This window comes from Pinus tabuliformis, chromosome 4_2, assembly GCF_031772625.1.
Source record: "Pinus tabuliformis cultivar Carrire ecotype Pingquan chromosome 4_2, CPIR1, whole genome shotgun sequence".
NCBI lineage: Eukaryota > Viridiplantae > Streptophyta > Pinopsida > Pinales > Pinaceae > Pinus > Pinus tabuliformis.
The window spans coordinates 404,057,681-404,074,640 of NC_142304.1; the positions used below are offsets into that span (position 1 = coordinate 404,057,681).

The 16,960-nt window shown below is 40.7% G+C and overlaps 1 protein-coding gene across 5 annotated transcripts in view; it reads right to left on the reverse strand.

Moving 5' to 3' along the window:
- LOC149169665 (peptidyl-prolyl cis-trans isomerase CYP21-4-like) overlaps window positions 1-16,960 on the reverse strand; it is a 262,297-nt gene that overhangs the window by 154,253 nt on the left and 91,084 nt on the right. For all 5 annotated transcript variants that reach the window (XR_016259803.1, XM_089428766.1, XM_089428763.1 and 2 more), the window contains one exon: window positions 14,039-14,089. Coding sequence is in view for 4 of the 5 variants with exons in the window: in XM_089428766.1 (XP_089284892.1) it covers window positions 14,039-14,089 (51 nt within the window). In the remaining variant the exon portion in view is untranslated. The remainder of the gene's footprint in view (window positions 1-14,038; window positions 14,090-16,960) is intronic.

Consider the following 16,960-nt stretch of genomic DNA (forward strand, 5'->3'; position numbering starts at 1 on the left):
AATTCAATTATGTAACTTTTATTTGAAAGTTTAATTATGTTTTAAGTTTTTGACTTTTTTATTTCTTTATTTTGTTGTAGATATTTGGTGGCGAAGCTATGGTGCAAGGGCACCAAATTTGCAGAAATTGGCCATAAGAATCATGAGTCAAACATGTAGCTCTTCAGGGTGTGAGTGCAATTGGAGTGTATTTGAGAAAATACACTCAAAAAAGTGCAACAGGTATAACTTTGAGCTTCAGCCTTCAGTTGAGCAATTACATTTATTGTAATTTTTAATTTTTAATTTATGACCCTCGAGTGTCAATACTCAAGCCTCAAGACTCATTAGTTTTTTTTACACTCTTACAGATTGGAGTTCGCACACCTCAATGATTTAGTGTATGTGCATTACAATATCCGACTTCGAGTGAAGCAAATAGAAGCACCAATGGATCCAGATGTCATTTCCTTAGACAATATTGATGTATTCTCTCAGTGGAGGGTGGAGTCTGAGGTGCCCATCTTGGAGGAGTTACCTTCATGGTTAGAGCCAGATGATCCATTAGAACAGGGGCAGCACTCGGAAGAGGAGGAGGAGGAGACTGTGGGAGCATCAGCGTCAACACCATTTGCTATAAATATAGGAGAGAACAGCTCCATACCTAGCACTCATTATTTGACATTAGGTGCAGGGGCAGGGCTAGGACCTTCTAACTAGGGGCAAGCCTGGCAAACAGCCCATCATATTTTCCAGTATAAGGGGGAGAGGGCACTAATTTCAGATAGATAGCTGCTAGTTTTATTTGTTTTGTTACATATAACTCATGATGATGAGATACTTTTATATATGTGATGTTATTTTGTATTGGTTCTCCACATTTGAGTCCTTGATTGGACAGTTATCAGGGATCAGTAGGATTCGGTATCGTCTTTGATGTATCATTTCTATTTGACATCATATATATATATATATATATATATATATATATATATATCAGTGCTTTCTTCATATTTATGTGCCAATGTGTTTATTTTAATTGTTATTGCTTTATATGTTTAAAAATCTAAAGAAAAAAATGAATATATTATGCATTTTTTATGCTTGCCGATATTTGCCGATATTTTCAGCGATATTGCCGATAAGATGTTTTGTTAAATTTAGGAAACAATGGTATGTTCTATGCTTTGGAGCATTTTTACTTCAATTTCTCTATTAGCCCAATATCCATATCCCGATTAGCAATCACATCAACATGATAGTAAAATGAAAATAGAACATAAACATAAACATAAATAGTAGAAGGCAAGCCAAGACAAGAGGACACAAAATGTGGCACCAGCCAAGGACAAACACCAATGTGGGGAAACCCTTGATCAGTTCTTCTTATATATATCCTTCAATAGTTCAGCACACAGAGAGAGAGAGAGAGTACAATGATTTAAAGTCAATATTGATTTGCCAAATAGGAGATCCGACATCAAAGTTCTTAGCCATGAAGTTGACTCAATGAAATTGCAATTCTGGCACCAAGGGCTAAAGATTTCTATACTACAATTTTGAATATTTGTCACTATTGTTCATGCACTGAGTTTTGATTACTGGTTAGGGCTTCTACTGAAACCTACAGCAACCCACTAACCCAACCAAAACTCACATAATCTATTGCAGCTTCCTTCCCTTTATCACATATGGGAACTCGCTCTCCTAGATGACTACTCCTGCACTCCTTTTAAGCATGTTTATACCTCTAAACAACTGTTACAGGACTGCGGCAAGTTCACCATAGGTATGTCCCCTATTTGGAAGAATTCCCAGCCATAACTATCCTAGAACAACCCTCTTTTATTGCGGCCTCCCTTTTATAAGCTCCTATCCTCCACACAAATTGGCCTGGGCACTTCTTACACCCAAACAGACCCACGCAACCTTGCAATAAGGTGATTAAGGCCTGCGGCCTACCCACATCTCCTTTCTATGTTGCGGCCTACATGAGACAATGGATACTCACCTACAAATATGCCCCAATAGATTTGCGGTTATACCTCTCCTTCTCGGCCTTCCTATAGGTGCATCTACCCATCAAACAATCATGAGAAGGCTCCAACCACAGCCGCTCTCACTGAAGTACCTTTCTTCCTACAACCCAAACAGAGGTATGAATGCCCTAATCCGAGTTTCTCCAACAAGCTCCTTTTTCTCCCTTGCGTTACTACTAATGGATGAGTACTTGGATGTGTCAAATGAGCGAGAGAGCACCTCTATATATACCAATCGGTGGGGGTCAAGAGACGTGACTACTGGATTAGGTGAGCCGACATATAGAAGAGGTCGACCTTGATAATTTGACCATAATCAAAATAAATTCATAACTTCATTTGTACATGTCAGAATCGGATGATCTTTAGATCAATCCTACACCTCTCGGAGAGAGGAATCCAAGAAAATTATTAACTATCATAAATAAGATGACCCATGTGGAGTTTGGCCCTAGTTTCCAATTTTAACATGTTTTCTAGACCCTCGCTGATATTTTGCCGATACCGATATTATCAACATTGGTTGGCACATTGGATTGTGGTTGAGATAAGTTGGGACAGTGGCCAGTTAAGTGGGAAAAGACTCCCCTTTATTGCACACTTGTAACAGCACTACTCCCCTTGATATATGCGTTGTCCCTAGAGACTGATACGCACAGCCAGTAGTCAACACACTTGGGAAATTGGTACAGCAGTAGAAGCACACTTGGATCAGCTCACTTACAATGCGATGATCACTTCTTTGACACTTGTTTGTTCTTCTCTTCTTGGGATCTTCTCCAATTTTGTATAAATGTAACCCCCATTGCTCATTGTTAGCTAGTTTTTGGGAAGCTTGAGCTTGGGAAAACTCTATCAATATTGTTTTGCTTCATTCATAATATAGTGAAAGACTTTGGAGGTCTTTGGATGGTGTGCTTTACAGTTTACTTGACTATTGTGGAGGTAACCTTGTATTTTTGCATTAATTTCTCTCAATCTTGTAGTCTACACCCTAATAGCGGTAGTGTTGTCTAAAGGGGAAAGCTAGTAGGTATTTACTGTTTTCATGATTGGCTTGCATATTTGTACTTTGAATAGCATGTTTAATCTGCTCTTTTTTCAAGTTATCACATAGTGCTACTAATTGTTTTGGGCAAGATTTTAAAGAATGATAAAGGTTATCTCAAGGATTGAAGTTGGCCATATTCTCGGTTGAATCAACCGATCTTTAAGTTCACTAAGGAACATATTTTCCACCACACCAAGCAATCTCCAAGGGGCTGCCAAAAGGACCTAAGAGGGCTTCAAAAGACCCCCAAACTTTCTCTTCCTTTACTCATTTGAAAATCAAATACTTATTGGTTACTGCAGAGATTATATTGTTTTATCTAGCACATAAGGCTTCATTTCTACTATTCTCCTAACAGTAGTAGATTAACTAAGAGAGGACCAAGTTTTCTTTGTTTTCTCTTGGTTAGTTAGTGTATGAATTTAGTTCTAGTCATAGGGATTCTTACTTAGCATTTTTGGCTAACAAATGCAAGTAGCATTAACGTGTTTTAATTTCATTTTTGTCACATTCTAACTTGATTTGTTTGTTGGTTTTTAGCAGACCCTCGCCATAACAAGGGTAGGTGCTGGCAAATTTTGTCCAGCATTAAGGACTTGGAGCACCTAAAGACAAACTAGAACCAACCCCTTGTAAAAACAATCATAATTCTCCATTTGTAACTTTTGCAAATGCTTCTTCTTCCCTTTGACATATCAAGGGATTCATTGTAACTCTTTCAATTTTCTCTCCATCCCTTTATTTATAAGGGATTTCCTTCCTTCTTATGACTTCAATCCCTTATTCCACAAGCGATCTAATAAAGCATTATAACTTTTCTTGGGAGTTAGGGGAAATCCCCCTAAGCATCCCTCATCCCCATTCAGGGATCTTCTTGTGGGTATGCATTTTCATGGTTTGCCTTTTGTGGATTGGATCTAAGATTAACTTAGAGTAGGTAATCACATCACATTAGAGTAGATTGCATTTCCTTTGAGTTAATTTCATTTGATGCAATTTAGCTTAGCTTTTCCTTCATTCTCACAATCTAATTGCAATCTAGTTTAATTTTCTTTCCCAGCTCATTGGAGCAATCTAGACTAGTTTTCTTTTCTTGCTTTAGATTAAATCTGATTTCAGATTTCATTTTTCTTGCAAATAAACCTCCAGCAAGTTCCAACAGCTTGTTGGTTGAAGTAGATTAACTAGGGCCCTTGCTCTTCCAAGACTTCTTATTATGAGATTAGGGCACCAAGGAGGAGAAGGCCCGAAGAGGAAGTTGATTTCTAACTAGTTTTTAATTCCCGCAACCACATGTGCATGTCAAGCACTTCACACGCTAAATCTACCTTAATTTAAGTGAGAACCTAACTTTAACTAAAACGAACCAAGAGACACTTCACAACATTTTGATTTCAGCAATCTTGTACTTTGTAATTGTCTTTACTTTCAAAGTATTGTCATTTTGGGCATTTACATTTCCAAAGAAATTATTTACTTTCAAGCAATCCTTTTTCAAACATTTATTTCCAAGCATTTTACTTTCAAAGTTATCATCTTTTACTTGGAATATCTACTTTTGCAAGTATTTTACATTGGGCACTGGTCTCTACTTGCTATATCTTATGCTTTAAAACAATTTCATTCAATGATCATTGTTGCAACATCTCTACTTGTGAATGATTATGGTTATTGTGCTCATAAAGTTGATCCACATGCTTTGAAGTCATTGTTGTAATTTGCATATTGATAGTTGAATGCATCTTGGTCAATTATAATTAAATCCTAGAACTAATTTTCATTTTTGCTAAATCCTGTTAAGCCTTAGTTATTTCATAGGGTCCACCCCCCTTGGCTTCATTAGGAGGTAGCCTAGAAGGAGGAGTTGAGATTTGAGTGACAGTTGCTCAACTCGAAACTTGCCCCCAAAGCCACATTAAGTGGAGTTAAAGATTTTCTCCACAATATCCGAGGTGTGGATTTAGGCGGCAACAATTCCCAATCTCTTGTAGTTTTTTTTTAAGTCTTTTACTTCAAGTAACCTCAAACTGCTCAAGATAAGCACTCATATACCGCAACTGCATTGACAAATCTGGCCCATTATGCACTCCTCAAGCTTGGAAATAACATATCCAAGCAGATCAAGGGGCGAACTTTCATCTTTCATCAGGGAGTCAAGGGTTACAGGAACCCTATTTGGGTTTAGCAGCAAGAGGAAAAATGAGTTGCTAAGGCGCGATTTGAATCTTGTTGTTAATGCCAGCTAAAAATAGGATAGAGACAAATATGACACACTTGTACAACCTGCACTGGGATTCCCTAGATGTAGAGGGAAGAAATAGGAAAGACAGTTCTATGCTAACAAGATGAGTGAAGGCTCTCAGATGCATTTCTGAAGTAGAGTGAGCAGAGTCATTTTTGCATAACACGAAGAGAATGGCAGACACACAAAGCAAGACTAATGGAGTTAGCCAACCTTGCTTTGATACCACTATTACATTCATGAAACTGAAAGAGTATTTGAGATAAGATGCCAGATGCATATTATTAACAAAATATACATATAAATATACAATTTTCTAATCCTTGGTTTCATATTCCAAGAGGTCTCTTAGACTTCTCATGGTTGTTGGCATTCATTTGAGGCTTTTCACCTTCCTTTCAAGTGAATAAGCCAAATTTACATAACCCCAAAGGATTATGTTTCCAACAACTACCATTAATTAATAGCATTAGTTGGGCCCTATGCTTGAAAAATAGGTTGTCACACTCATAATTATTATTTTGTTGTGTGTGTGTGTGTGTGTTCCAAGGATCCTTACTCGTATTATATGAAACCAGCCAGTTCCATAATCGTATCGAACCAGCCTTTTATGAATCTGTGACAATAGTCAAACTAGTTAAGTGTAATATTCTTAATGGAAATATACAATGTTAAACAAGCAAACATAGCAGAAACATACAAAAATTTACAGCACATTTAACACCCAGAAATCCCCATGGACTGCACTAATTTGAGCCATTTTATTAATAAATAAGAGGGTACAATGTGGTGCTAGAAAGAGTGCACCTAGGCTTGCTCAAAGCAAGCTAGCTAAACCCAAATCAACAATAAGAAATCCCTCTAAGATCTGTTGCTACTCTCTCCTGGCTCTGCGCTGAACAGAAAATATGTCGCTGGCTGCAAAGAACTGCTTCTAGGGCTCTCCACCAATAACCCACAAAGGAATTGGCCAAATGTTGACCTTGGAATTTCGGCCCAATTTTCCCCTAGGGAATGTAGTTGCTATTGAGTTGGGGCCCTTGTTTGACCCCTCAAATCTGCCCAGAAAATTCTACCAAATTAATCTTGACCTCTCCTCAATAAACCCAGAAAACCCATAAAGGGTTTGTCCTAGTTTTGACACTCCAAAATTGACCCCCAAAATGCTTGGCCCTCCTCCACAAGCAGAACATGTAACTTGTAACAAATGTTGTGTTTCTTTCTCCACCAAAATGCCGAAAAAGCCCCCACAACACCTCCCTAGACTCCATCTCAACTTTCAGCCCCTAACTCCCTTCACTCCTCAACCTCCAAGCATGCCTCCTCCAAGAACTGTACAATCCATGTGTTGTTGCTGCCAATCTTCTCCACAAACTCGCACTCCCTGCTGTTGGTACGAACCGGTATAGGTAGGACTCCCTCCTTGGTCTGACACTCGAAGTCCACCGAAGCAAGGGTTGAGATCTTTGCTCGAAGACACTCGTGTGCTAAACAGCACTACAGACTTGGCTTCAGCTCAATCGTGCTATGTCAAAGACACAATTTCTAAATAGATGAATGAATGACCAAAATGAGTGCCTCTTGCTCTATTTATCAAAGAGCCTCCAAGATGCCCATGTGGGCCCAACTCGACTTTCCCCACCAACTTCGCTACAATGAGAGTGTCTTCCACATGTGGGTCGTAATTCTCCATGAGATGGCCCCCACGCTCCACTGGAGTCGCAATATTTCCCTTCCTTCCTAATGTTTGGGCCCCCACTTAATCCCAAAATTCATGTGGGACCTCTAAACCCACATGTCCTAAGTGCGAACATGAAATAAGACAAAAATGGGCAAGATTGATATTTCCCTTAGCGCTATTTCTAAGTGGGAATATCACATTAAGGCCTGACAACAATCGAATTGGCCTATTCAATCACTTCCAATCTAGTTATGATAATATTGGAGGGCACCTTTTCGAACTTAAGTGAGTCATCCCTAGTTATGTTAAGAGAGCGCATGGCTCTTTTTCACTTCACTCAAGGCGCATGTGGGAGTTAAACTAGAGCACATGGCCTTTTCTCTCTTCTCACTCCATTTCTCTAGGTAGAACACATGAAGAACTTGAGGAGAACTCATGCATTTTGATCCAAATCACCTCTCTTCATTTCACTCTAGTCAAGGTGCATGGGTGAGTTCGACTTGGACATGTTTGAGATCACTTCACTCTTCATCACTTCTAATAGGGCACATGGGTTGTGCACATGGGTTGAGCGCATGGGTCTCCTTCACTTCACCTCACTTCATCATGAGTTAATGAAGGCATATTGCATGAGATTGGTGCCTCCTTTAGGAGAAGGGTTCCATAAAGAGAGGTTAAATGGTGTTGGTTTGGTACAGTTTTCTTAAAAATAGTCAACAACATTTCATATTCATCGTTTTTCTTCTTTTCGTTCTATGTATACTCTGAGCTGGGCATATTATCGCAAACTATCTTGTATTTTGTCTCTGCAATGCAACCAGTCCACTGACCAATACAAAGACAAAGTTCGACCATGCTCTTCTCATAGCTTCTCAATTCATGGATGGAATATTTCATGTTCTATGTGGTTATATGGATAGTTTTGCCTCTGTTTTGATTTTATTAATCACTTAGAGTGCATTCTCTTCTCTTTTTCATATTTTGCTGATTACAGATTGAAATTCTCACAGTAATTATTATTAATCAACCATTTTTATGATTTTATCCTTGGGTGTATGATTGCATACCAAGGATCCATATTATGTGTTGATCTATCTTGCTGATTTGCAAATTTTAGATGATTTTCACTGTGTGACAAACTAGGATCCCCCCTGACATTGGAAAAGCATGTAATGTCCTCTTCCAATCGACTGGCCAAGGGAGGATGAAATAACCTATCCAACCTCGTAGGCTATAGTCATTGATAAAGCAAGAAAACCATTATGCAATGTTTATCATGGAATAGTATTTGATGAGCAAAATGAAAGAGGCAGGTGGATGAAATGGTTGGGGTTAGCTCAACCATTTGTCATCAATATTGTTGGAGATTTGGCTAATTACCTGCCAACGGATGTTGTTGATTTGGGAAAGCATCGGATGTGCTCTAGCCACGAAATTTGTTGGAGAGGTTGGGGCATATGAGATCTCCAATACCCAGAAAGGGTTTGGGCAGATTCTAAACAAATCAGGAGATATTAAAATAATTAATATTTTTAATGGAGTCCCTAAGTCTAAACTTAGGGAAAATAAAATATTAATGTATATTAATATGAAACTGCGTTAGAATGGTCCAAAAGATATGGATCAAGCTAGATCTAATCTTAGCCACTGATTAGGGACTTAATCTCGATCGTTGATATGTCAAAAGGAAAAGTATAAGAGGAGGCTTGAGGGTCACTTGGAGAACACACCAGATGATCAATCATTCTATTCTCTAGAGCAGGGTTTGCTAAGAGAAAGAATCAGTGATCGGGAGAGCAGCTGAGGGGCATTGAATACAAAGAAACAAAGAAGGAAGAGATTGTGCTAGGAGAGCAGCGTAGCAGCCAAGGAGGGTGACGTAGAGCCAGCAAGGGCTCATACAGGGCCACACAGAAGCAGCGAAGTGTTGTGCAGAGCACAAGAGGGGCCAGTGCAGCTGACGCAGAGGCTCCCAGAGCTGATGCAGGGCTAGCGTGAGACAAAGAGGGGCTGACGCAGTCCAGATTAGGCAGACGCTGGGGTTGCAGAGCAGTTTTGTGTTGAGGAACTGCCAGAAGGGTTTACCAGGGTTTCAGCCAGGAGATTTCTCTCAAACTATGAGGTATAGCTGCTAAGGAAATTCACAGCTGACGCAGAGGCTCCCAGAGCTGATGCAGGGCCAGCGTGAGACAAAGAGGGGCTGACGCAGTCCAGATTAGGCAGACGTTGGGGTTGCAGAGCAGTTTTGTGCTAAGGAACTGCCGGAAGGGTTTACCGGGGTTTCAACCAGGAGATTTCTCTCAAACTATGAGGAATAGCTGCTAAGGAAATTCTCTGTTGGATAGGTCAGTTTCGGCACCCAGATTGTACTATGATATTACTTAATAAAAAACCCTCAAATAGCTACACCGATTTTCCCACATTGGGTTTTTCCAAGGACATTGGTCCAAAAATAATGGTGTCATGTGGTGTGTTTGTTCTTGTTTCTTTTAGTTGTTTATCTATAAAATGTTGAGCATGCATTGGTGTTTATTTTCAGTATTTACTTTGTAAATAACTTGTTAAAGAAAAAAAAACAAGTAGGTAGGATTAAATCAGAAAAATTGCATGAAGGGTTTCTAACTAAGGAAAATTAGAAACTTCAACATGGTATTAGAGCGTGATTACAGATCACGGGAGGACTAAACGACATCAGCTGAGCGGAGCAATAGCAATAGAAAACAGTTGTCCTGAGGTGACAGAAGTTGTTTCTAGCAGCGCAGAAACCAAGAAGTCTGACGCAGGGCAAGCATGAGACAAAGGCGGGCTGACGCAGTCAAGATTGGGCAGACGTTGGGGTTGCAACGCAGTTTTGTGCTTAGGAACTGCCGGAAGGGTTTTCCAGGGTTTCAGCCAGGGGATTTCTCTCAAACTGTGAGGTATAGCTGCTAGGGAAATTCTCCGTTGGGTAGGCTAGTTTCGGCACCCAGATTGTACTCTGATATTTCTTAATAAGAAAACCCTCAGATAGTTGCACCGGTTTTCTCACATTGGGTTTTTCCGGGGACATTGGTCCAAAAATAATGGTGTCATGTGGTGTGTTTGTTCTTGTTTCTTTTAATTGTTGATCTGTAATATGTTGAGCATGCACTGGTGTTTTATTTCAATATTTACTTTGTAAATAACTTGTTAAAGAAAAAATAACAAGTAGGTAGGAAGAAATCAGAAAAAGTGCATGAAGAGTTTCTAACTAAGGAAAATTAGAAACTTCAACATGGTATCAGAGCATGATCGCAGATCACAGGAGGATTAAAAGACATCAGCCGAGCGGAGCAATAGCAGCAGAAAACAGTTGTCCCAAGGTGACAGAAGTTGTTTCTAGCAGCGCAAAAGCCAAGAAGGGTGACACAAAGCCAACCAGAGCCATGCAGAAGAAGTCGAGAGTTGCACAGAGCCTCAGAGAGGCCAGCATTGCTGACGCAGAGGGCCAGAGGGCTGACGCAGGGCATCCCAGGGCTGACGCAAACTCATCTGGGGTGACGCAGAGCCAGCGTGGCGCAGAGAGGGGTTGACGTAGTTCATAGAGAGACAGTTGCTGGAGTCTAGCAGGCTGCAGAAATATTGCAGAGTGGAGCTGGTGAGGTGCTGTAATCAGAACAGTACCTGACAGAGTAGGGCCAGAGGAGTTGTTACCAAGGGTTGCTAGCCGAGGAACCTGGATCAGCAGTGCAGCTGCACAAGACGATCACAGTAGGGGGCATCTCGACAAGCGGCAGGAGGATTTCCAGGAGAGAAATCAGAACTCAAAGGGAGTCCAGAAGAGAACTTCCAAATGGGAAGTAGAGACTCAGAGGAGTCGAACAGAGAACTTCCAGGAGGGAAGTAGAGGAGCATCATGGCACTACATGGGGTAAGAGACCAGGATAGACTGGACGGAGCATCGAACTTCGCAGTCTGGAAGGCCAGAATCTTATCAGTGCTTGACAAGAATCGTGTCAAGAACTTCGCCTTGAAGACAATAGCTATCCCAGTCGACCGAAATGATAATGACAAGTACAAAGAGGCGATGGCGAGGGCCAAGTGCATTATCCTTGACGAGGTCAAGCATCATGTGGTACAACATATAGCCGAGAAGGAAACAGCAGTTGAGATGTGGGAGGCTCTCAAGAACCTGTACCAGCATACTTTTGTGCAAAGAAGAATGCTGCTCGAGAACCAGATGAGGTCGTATCAGATGAAGAAGGGTCAAACGATTGACTCCTTCCTCAGAGGACTGAATGAAATCCGAGATCAGTTGACTGCTGTAGGAGCAACACCTGATCAGGAGCTTATGGTGAGGATAGCCCTGAATGATGTCTCAGAAGTGTGGGAAGTGTTTGTCCAAAGCATCCTGGGCAGAGGGACTCTCCTCCCTTGGGACGAGATGTGGGCAGCTCTTCGCCAGGAAGAGATCAGACGGCAGTCAAAGACAGGTAACAGCAGCAAAGGGATCAAGGTCAAGCAGAAGGAGGAGGATGTGGCCCTAGCATCAGAGGGAAAGCAAGAGAAGCGGAAGAAGAAATATCTCTCCAAGATCAAGTGCTTCCACTGTGGGGAGATGAGTCATTATGCGACCCAGTGCCCAAGGAAGAAGAGTAAGGGAGAGTCTTCCGAGACTAAGGCAGCGCCAGCACAGGCAGAAAAGGAAGTTTTGACAGATGATGATTGTGCCATGAGTGCACACACGCCACTTGAGCGAAAGTGGGGAGACATTGAGCTATAGTCAGGTGGACTACAGGCGATGAGGGGCAGGATCCTTGAGGTACCCAGCCTCTTGGATTAGACCTTACTCTGGGAGCCCTGACGAGGAGTAGCAGGACTGGCTGAGTGGGTAGAGACGGATGCAGATGGAGAGGCAAAGAGAGCTACAGTGCAGGAGCCCCGAGACAGTGCAGAGATAGCAGGCTGCAGCAGTGCGAGAGGCATAGGAGTGTTGCACCAGTGTAGGAAGGCACAGCGAGGTGTGCAACGGTGCGAGATGCAGGGAGTTGTTGCAGCAGCGCAGAGGTCAGAGAGAGGGAGCACTTGTCAGTGGAAAAGGGAGCTTCAGCATCAGTGGGTGTTTCTAGCCCAACGGGGAGATCAGTTGGGAGATCAATTACTTACTTCTCAGTAACTGAGTTGCAGTGCAGCAGTGGACAGCACGATGCAGCATGATGAAGGGAGGTGCAATGCGAATGCAGTGCTGGGAGAAAGGACCAGCAGCAGCACGGATGTAGAGGGAGTTGTTATACAGATGCAACAATGGCAGTGGCAGAACCATGGGCAGCAGTACAGGAGGCAACAATGCAAAGGATGTTGAGCAGGAGGGCCTAGCATCAACACAGGTACCAATGCCAGATGATCAGAGGAGGGTTTGGGCGGATTCTAAACAGAACAGGAGATATTAAAATAATTAATATTTTTAATGGAGTCCCTAAGTCTAAACTTAGGGAAAATAAAATATAAATGTGTGTTAATATGAATGGTCCAAAAGACATAGATCAAGCCAGATCTAATCTTAGTCGTTGATTAGGGACTTAATCTCGGCCATTCATATGTCAACAGGAAAAGTATAAGAGGATGCTTGAAGGTCATTTGGAGAACACACCAGATGATCAGTCATTCTATTCTCTAGAGCGGGGTTTGCTAAGAGAGATAGAATCAGTGATCGGGAGAGCCGCTGAGGGGCATTGAGTACAGAGAAACAAAGAAGGCAAAGATTGTATCGGGAGAGCAGCGCAGCAGCCAAGGAGGGTGATGCAGAGCCAGCAAGGGCTCACGCAGGGCCACGCAGAGGCAGCCAAGCGCTGCGCAGAGCACCAGAGGGGCTAGCACAGCTTATGCAGAGGCTCCCAAAGCTGACGCATGGCCTCCTGGCGCTGACACAGGCCTAGAAAGGTTGATGTAGTTCCAGCGTGAGACAAAGAGGGGCTGACACGGTCCAAATTGGGCAGACGCTAGGGTTGCAGAGCAGTTTTGTGCTGAGGAACTGCCGAAGGGTTTTCCAGGGTTTCAGCCAGGAGATTTCTCTCAAACTGTGAGGTATATATGCTAAGGAAATTCTCTGATGAGTAGGCCAGTTTCAGCACCCAAATTGTACTCTGATATTGCCTAATAAGAAAAACCTAAGATAGCTGCACCGGTTTTCCCACATTGGATTTTTCCAGGGACATTGGTCTAAAAATAATGGTGTCATGTGGTGTGTTTGTTCTTGTTTCTTTTAGTTGCTGATCTGTAATATGTTGAGCATGCACTAATGTTTATTTTCAATACTTACTTTGTAAATAACTTGTTAAGGAAAAAATAACAAGTAGGTAACAATAAATCAGAAAAAGTGCATGAAGGGTTTCTAACTAAGGAAAATTAGAAACTTCAACAGATGTCAGGTTCAATTTCCCCTATGTGAGGTGCCCTACTCTGCATCAATTGATTTATTAAGGATGCCATCCACAAATGTGGAGACACATCCCTTGGGTTTCCGGTGACATTTTCCTTCGAGAAAAATGATTGTTGGGATAAAAAGGATAATAATAATCAGGAAAACATTAAAAAATCAACATGTTTCAGTATGATACTGAATGACACTGACGAGGGATGTATAGTCTGTAGTACTGTTCCAAATAGGAAAGAACTAAAACTCAACCCAAAAACATAGATTGATAAATACAAGAAAACCCAACATTGCGAGTGGGTGAAACAGGTGATCTTATAGTGCTCTTTCTTCTATATCTTTATTTAATATGTTCTGAACACTTTAGCACTGATTTGGAGATGATATTTGTATGCTCTCTTATATATATCTTTACAGGTCTGTAATTATTTTATGCTGTGTAAGTAATGTAACCTTAAGTGGATTTGACAGACCAGCTTTTCTATTAACCAGAATGGCCTTTTCTTAAGAAAAATGAAAAGCCATGGAAAATCTTCACCGCATACAACATAAAACAAACAAATCATTTTCAGCACATGGTTTATCATGGAGAATCATTGAAAACAAAAAACTTTACCATTAAAATTACAGGCTTCAGCTAATAAAACAGACTTACTGCTTGGTGAGGAACGCTGTTTATTTTGGACCTCCCAAAGTTCTCCATTTCCTGCCAAAAAGAAAAAATTACAAAATAAAGTGCATTCATTTGTTATATATAACAAACTATTTCTCAAGATTCTTTATGTTTATGGAAAAGTTCTACTCAATCCAAGAGTAGCAACTAAAGGTAAATGACAAAAATGGAGACGGTGGAAAATCAGCAGACAGAGAATGAAAACTTCAAAGCTAAATATTATGATGGTAAGAAGTTCCTTCACAGTTACCCAAAGTCTCGTTTCTTTGTGGTCTCGTTGCAAAGCCTTTCATATTTTTTACAACCTAGGAAAAAAACCATGATCTACAACTAAAAAACAGAAAGACGAGTTTTCAGGAAAACAAACTGAGAAGAAGATCCGGTTACACAAAATTCAAAAGAAAAGAAGCAGTTTGGAAAACAAAATTGAGATAAAGAGACTAGTTCTCAGTCCAAAGATAAAGCAATGTCCATCATGAGAAAGTCTTGCTGCAATGCCAAGAACAGAAACGTAGTTCTGCCAAACAAGATAGTGCTTAGTAATTCTGTTCAATTTTTAACAAAAATTCATGAATAGGAACTGAAATCATCTACTATGGACAGGATACACAAATATTTGCAGAAATAATAAAAAACTGATAAAATGATGATGATTTGTGCAGTCAGTTGAACTGCTACTTAAATAGCAGAAAGAGATAGGTTACAAATATAGACAGGCCCATGTACTAATATAATGTAAATAAGAGTAATAATACTTAATGATATATGTTTGGTGGATTACATGAACTATATGGAAATACCAAAAGCAGAGACCATGAAAAAAGCAATAGATGCAAATTTAACTGAGACCTCAAGAAATGAAAACACAATGAATTCTTAAAATTGTTCAAACATAGGTACAAAGGTTTTCTTCATATAGCAACCAGCAGTTTCTTGTGCCTTTCTGATGTTCTTGAGAAGCTTTAGTCCTTCTATCTCATAACTCAGGAAAAGCTAATATTTATGAGAGATGTGTTGACAATTGGGTAGGGCAAAGATTAATTCAAATTCTCTTACATGATAACTGCTTGTGTTATATCTTTACTTATTATATTTGTTCATCATTATTACAGTGTACAATCCATCAAACAGCTATCAAAACAATAACATTAGTGACACAATAGTTAGGCTCCAAGCCAGGGCTAAAACCCCTCCTCTTGAGGGGAAAAACCCGCAAAATGTATTCTTATAGATACTTCAATTGATGAATACCAAGACCCTTGACAAAGACACTTGACCAGAACTGCCTCTCCTAGATCAAGACACAGTCATCCTTCCTTGCAGCACCTTGTAGCACCATGTAGCACTTAGGAGCATTATCATCATGGTGTAGCAGTGACACCCATCTGAAGCCTATCCTTATTCATCTGAAACAGTCTCTCTGTGACCCATCCGAGACTGTCTCACTGTGACATCCGAATTCTGTCCTTCTGTGACATCCGAACTGTTCTTCTGTGGCATCCGAACTGTCTCACTGTCACTGTGGCATCCGAACTGTCTCACTGTGGCACATACCCGAAACTGTCATTCTGTGTTATGATCCGAAATCTCAGAGTGATCCAAAACTATGTATTGTGGAAATGACCTGAGCTTCCTTTATATAGTGGTTGGTGCCTATATTTAAGCCGACCTGTCCTTTGTAAACCGACGTGTCTCATAAGCAAGCCGACATCTCACTTATGTATATATACTTATATTGAGGCCGATAATTATCCAAAGGGTGTGTCTCCATTCGAAGCTGACATGAAGTCTTCATCATATATACATTGAAACCGACATAGTATGACTGTGCTTGTCTAGATTAAAGGACTTTTACATAGACACTTTACTTCTTTACAAGTGTAACAGCACTTCATATACATGACTCTAAATTATACATTTATGACAAGATGACAAACCCCTAAAGACATCAAGAAGAAGTCTTTGACCTATAATAAAAATTCCTTGCTCATGAAACCCATGATGCAAGCATTAGAAAATACATTTTATTATCTTTGTCTTCTTCATTACATAGATTCATAATTTCAATTCATTATGAAGACCGAATCTAGTTACACTTTTCAACACTCTCTCTTAACTAGGGAGGTATTCATAATAATACCTGGTCGCACTCAATCACTTTGAAGAGATCTCATAAGAAGAGTCGGATTCATAACCCATCTGCATCATAGTAACCAACATTGTTTCCACAGCAAGGCCTTGACTGACAGCTCTATCTCTCACCAGATCATAGCACAATGTTGGCAAGACCAATGACTATAGACACCTTCATCATTGTCTCTCAAGGTACATACCCACCCAGGTGTTCACTGAGTATGACCTACTAAGACTATTCTTATCTTGGGTTCCCAACCCTCAAAGAATATCGGTCCTCTTGCCTACTCTTCTCTTGGATGCCCTACACATCCTCAAAGAGTATCAGATGTCAGATTATTACCCAATCCTCCATTATTTCTTCCCAAGTGAAGACAAAAATGTTGTGTCTATCTCTCCCTCTCAACTAGGGAAGATATGCCCATTCCTGTAAAGGAATGTACCCAAGCTCCCTCTGATCAGGGACTTGCCCAAGCTCCCTCTTAATTAGGGACTTGTCAGAGCTCCCTCTCAACTGGGGACTCTCTTTTCATCAGGAACTTCTTGTTTGTGGGTCCTTCAGCTGCTTGATCAATTTCTTTCCTTGATGTCAAGAAATTCAATCGAGCTTCCTCCTTGTAGGGCATTAGCCATCGATCACTTTCCTCCTTGGTTCATGTTATTCTTTTCTTCATGGGAAGTGGCCTTCTTGGTACATATCTGGAACCTTCTTCATATGGCTACTTCTTTCTCATCATGCTTTTTTCAGGAATTTCCATTCACCACATGGAT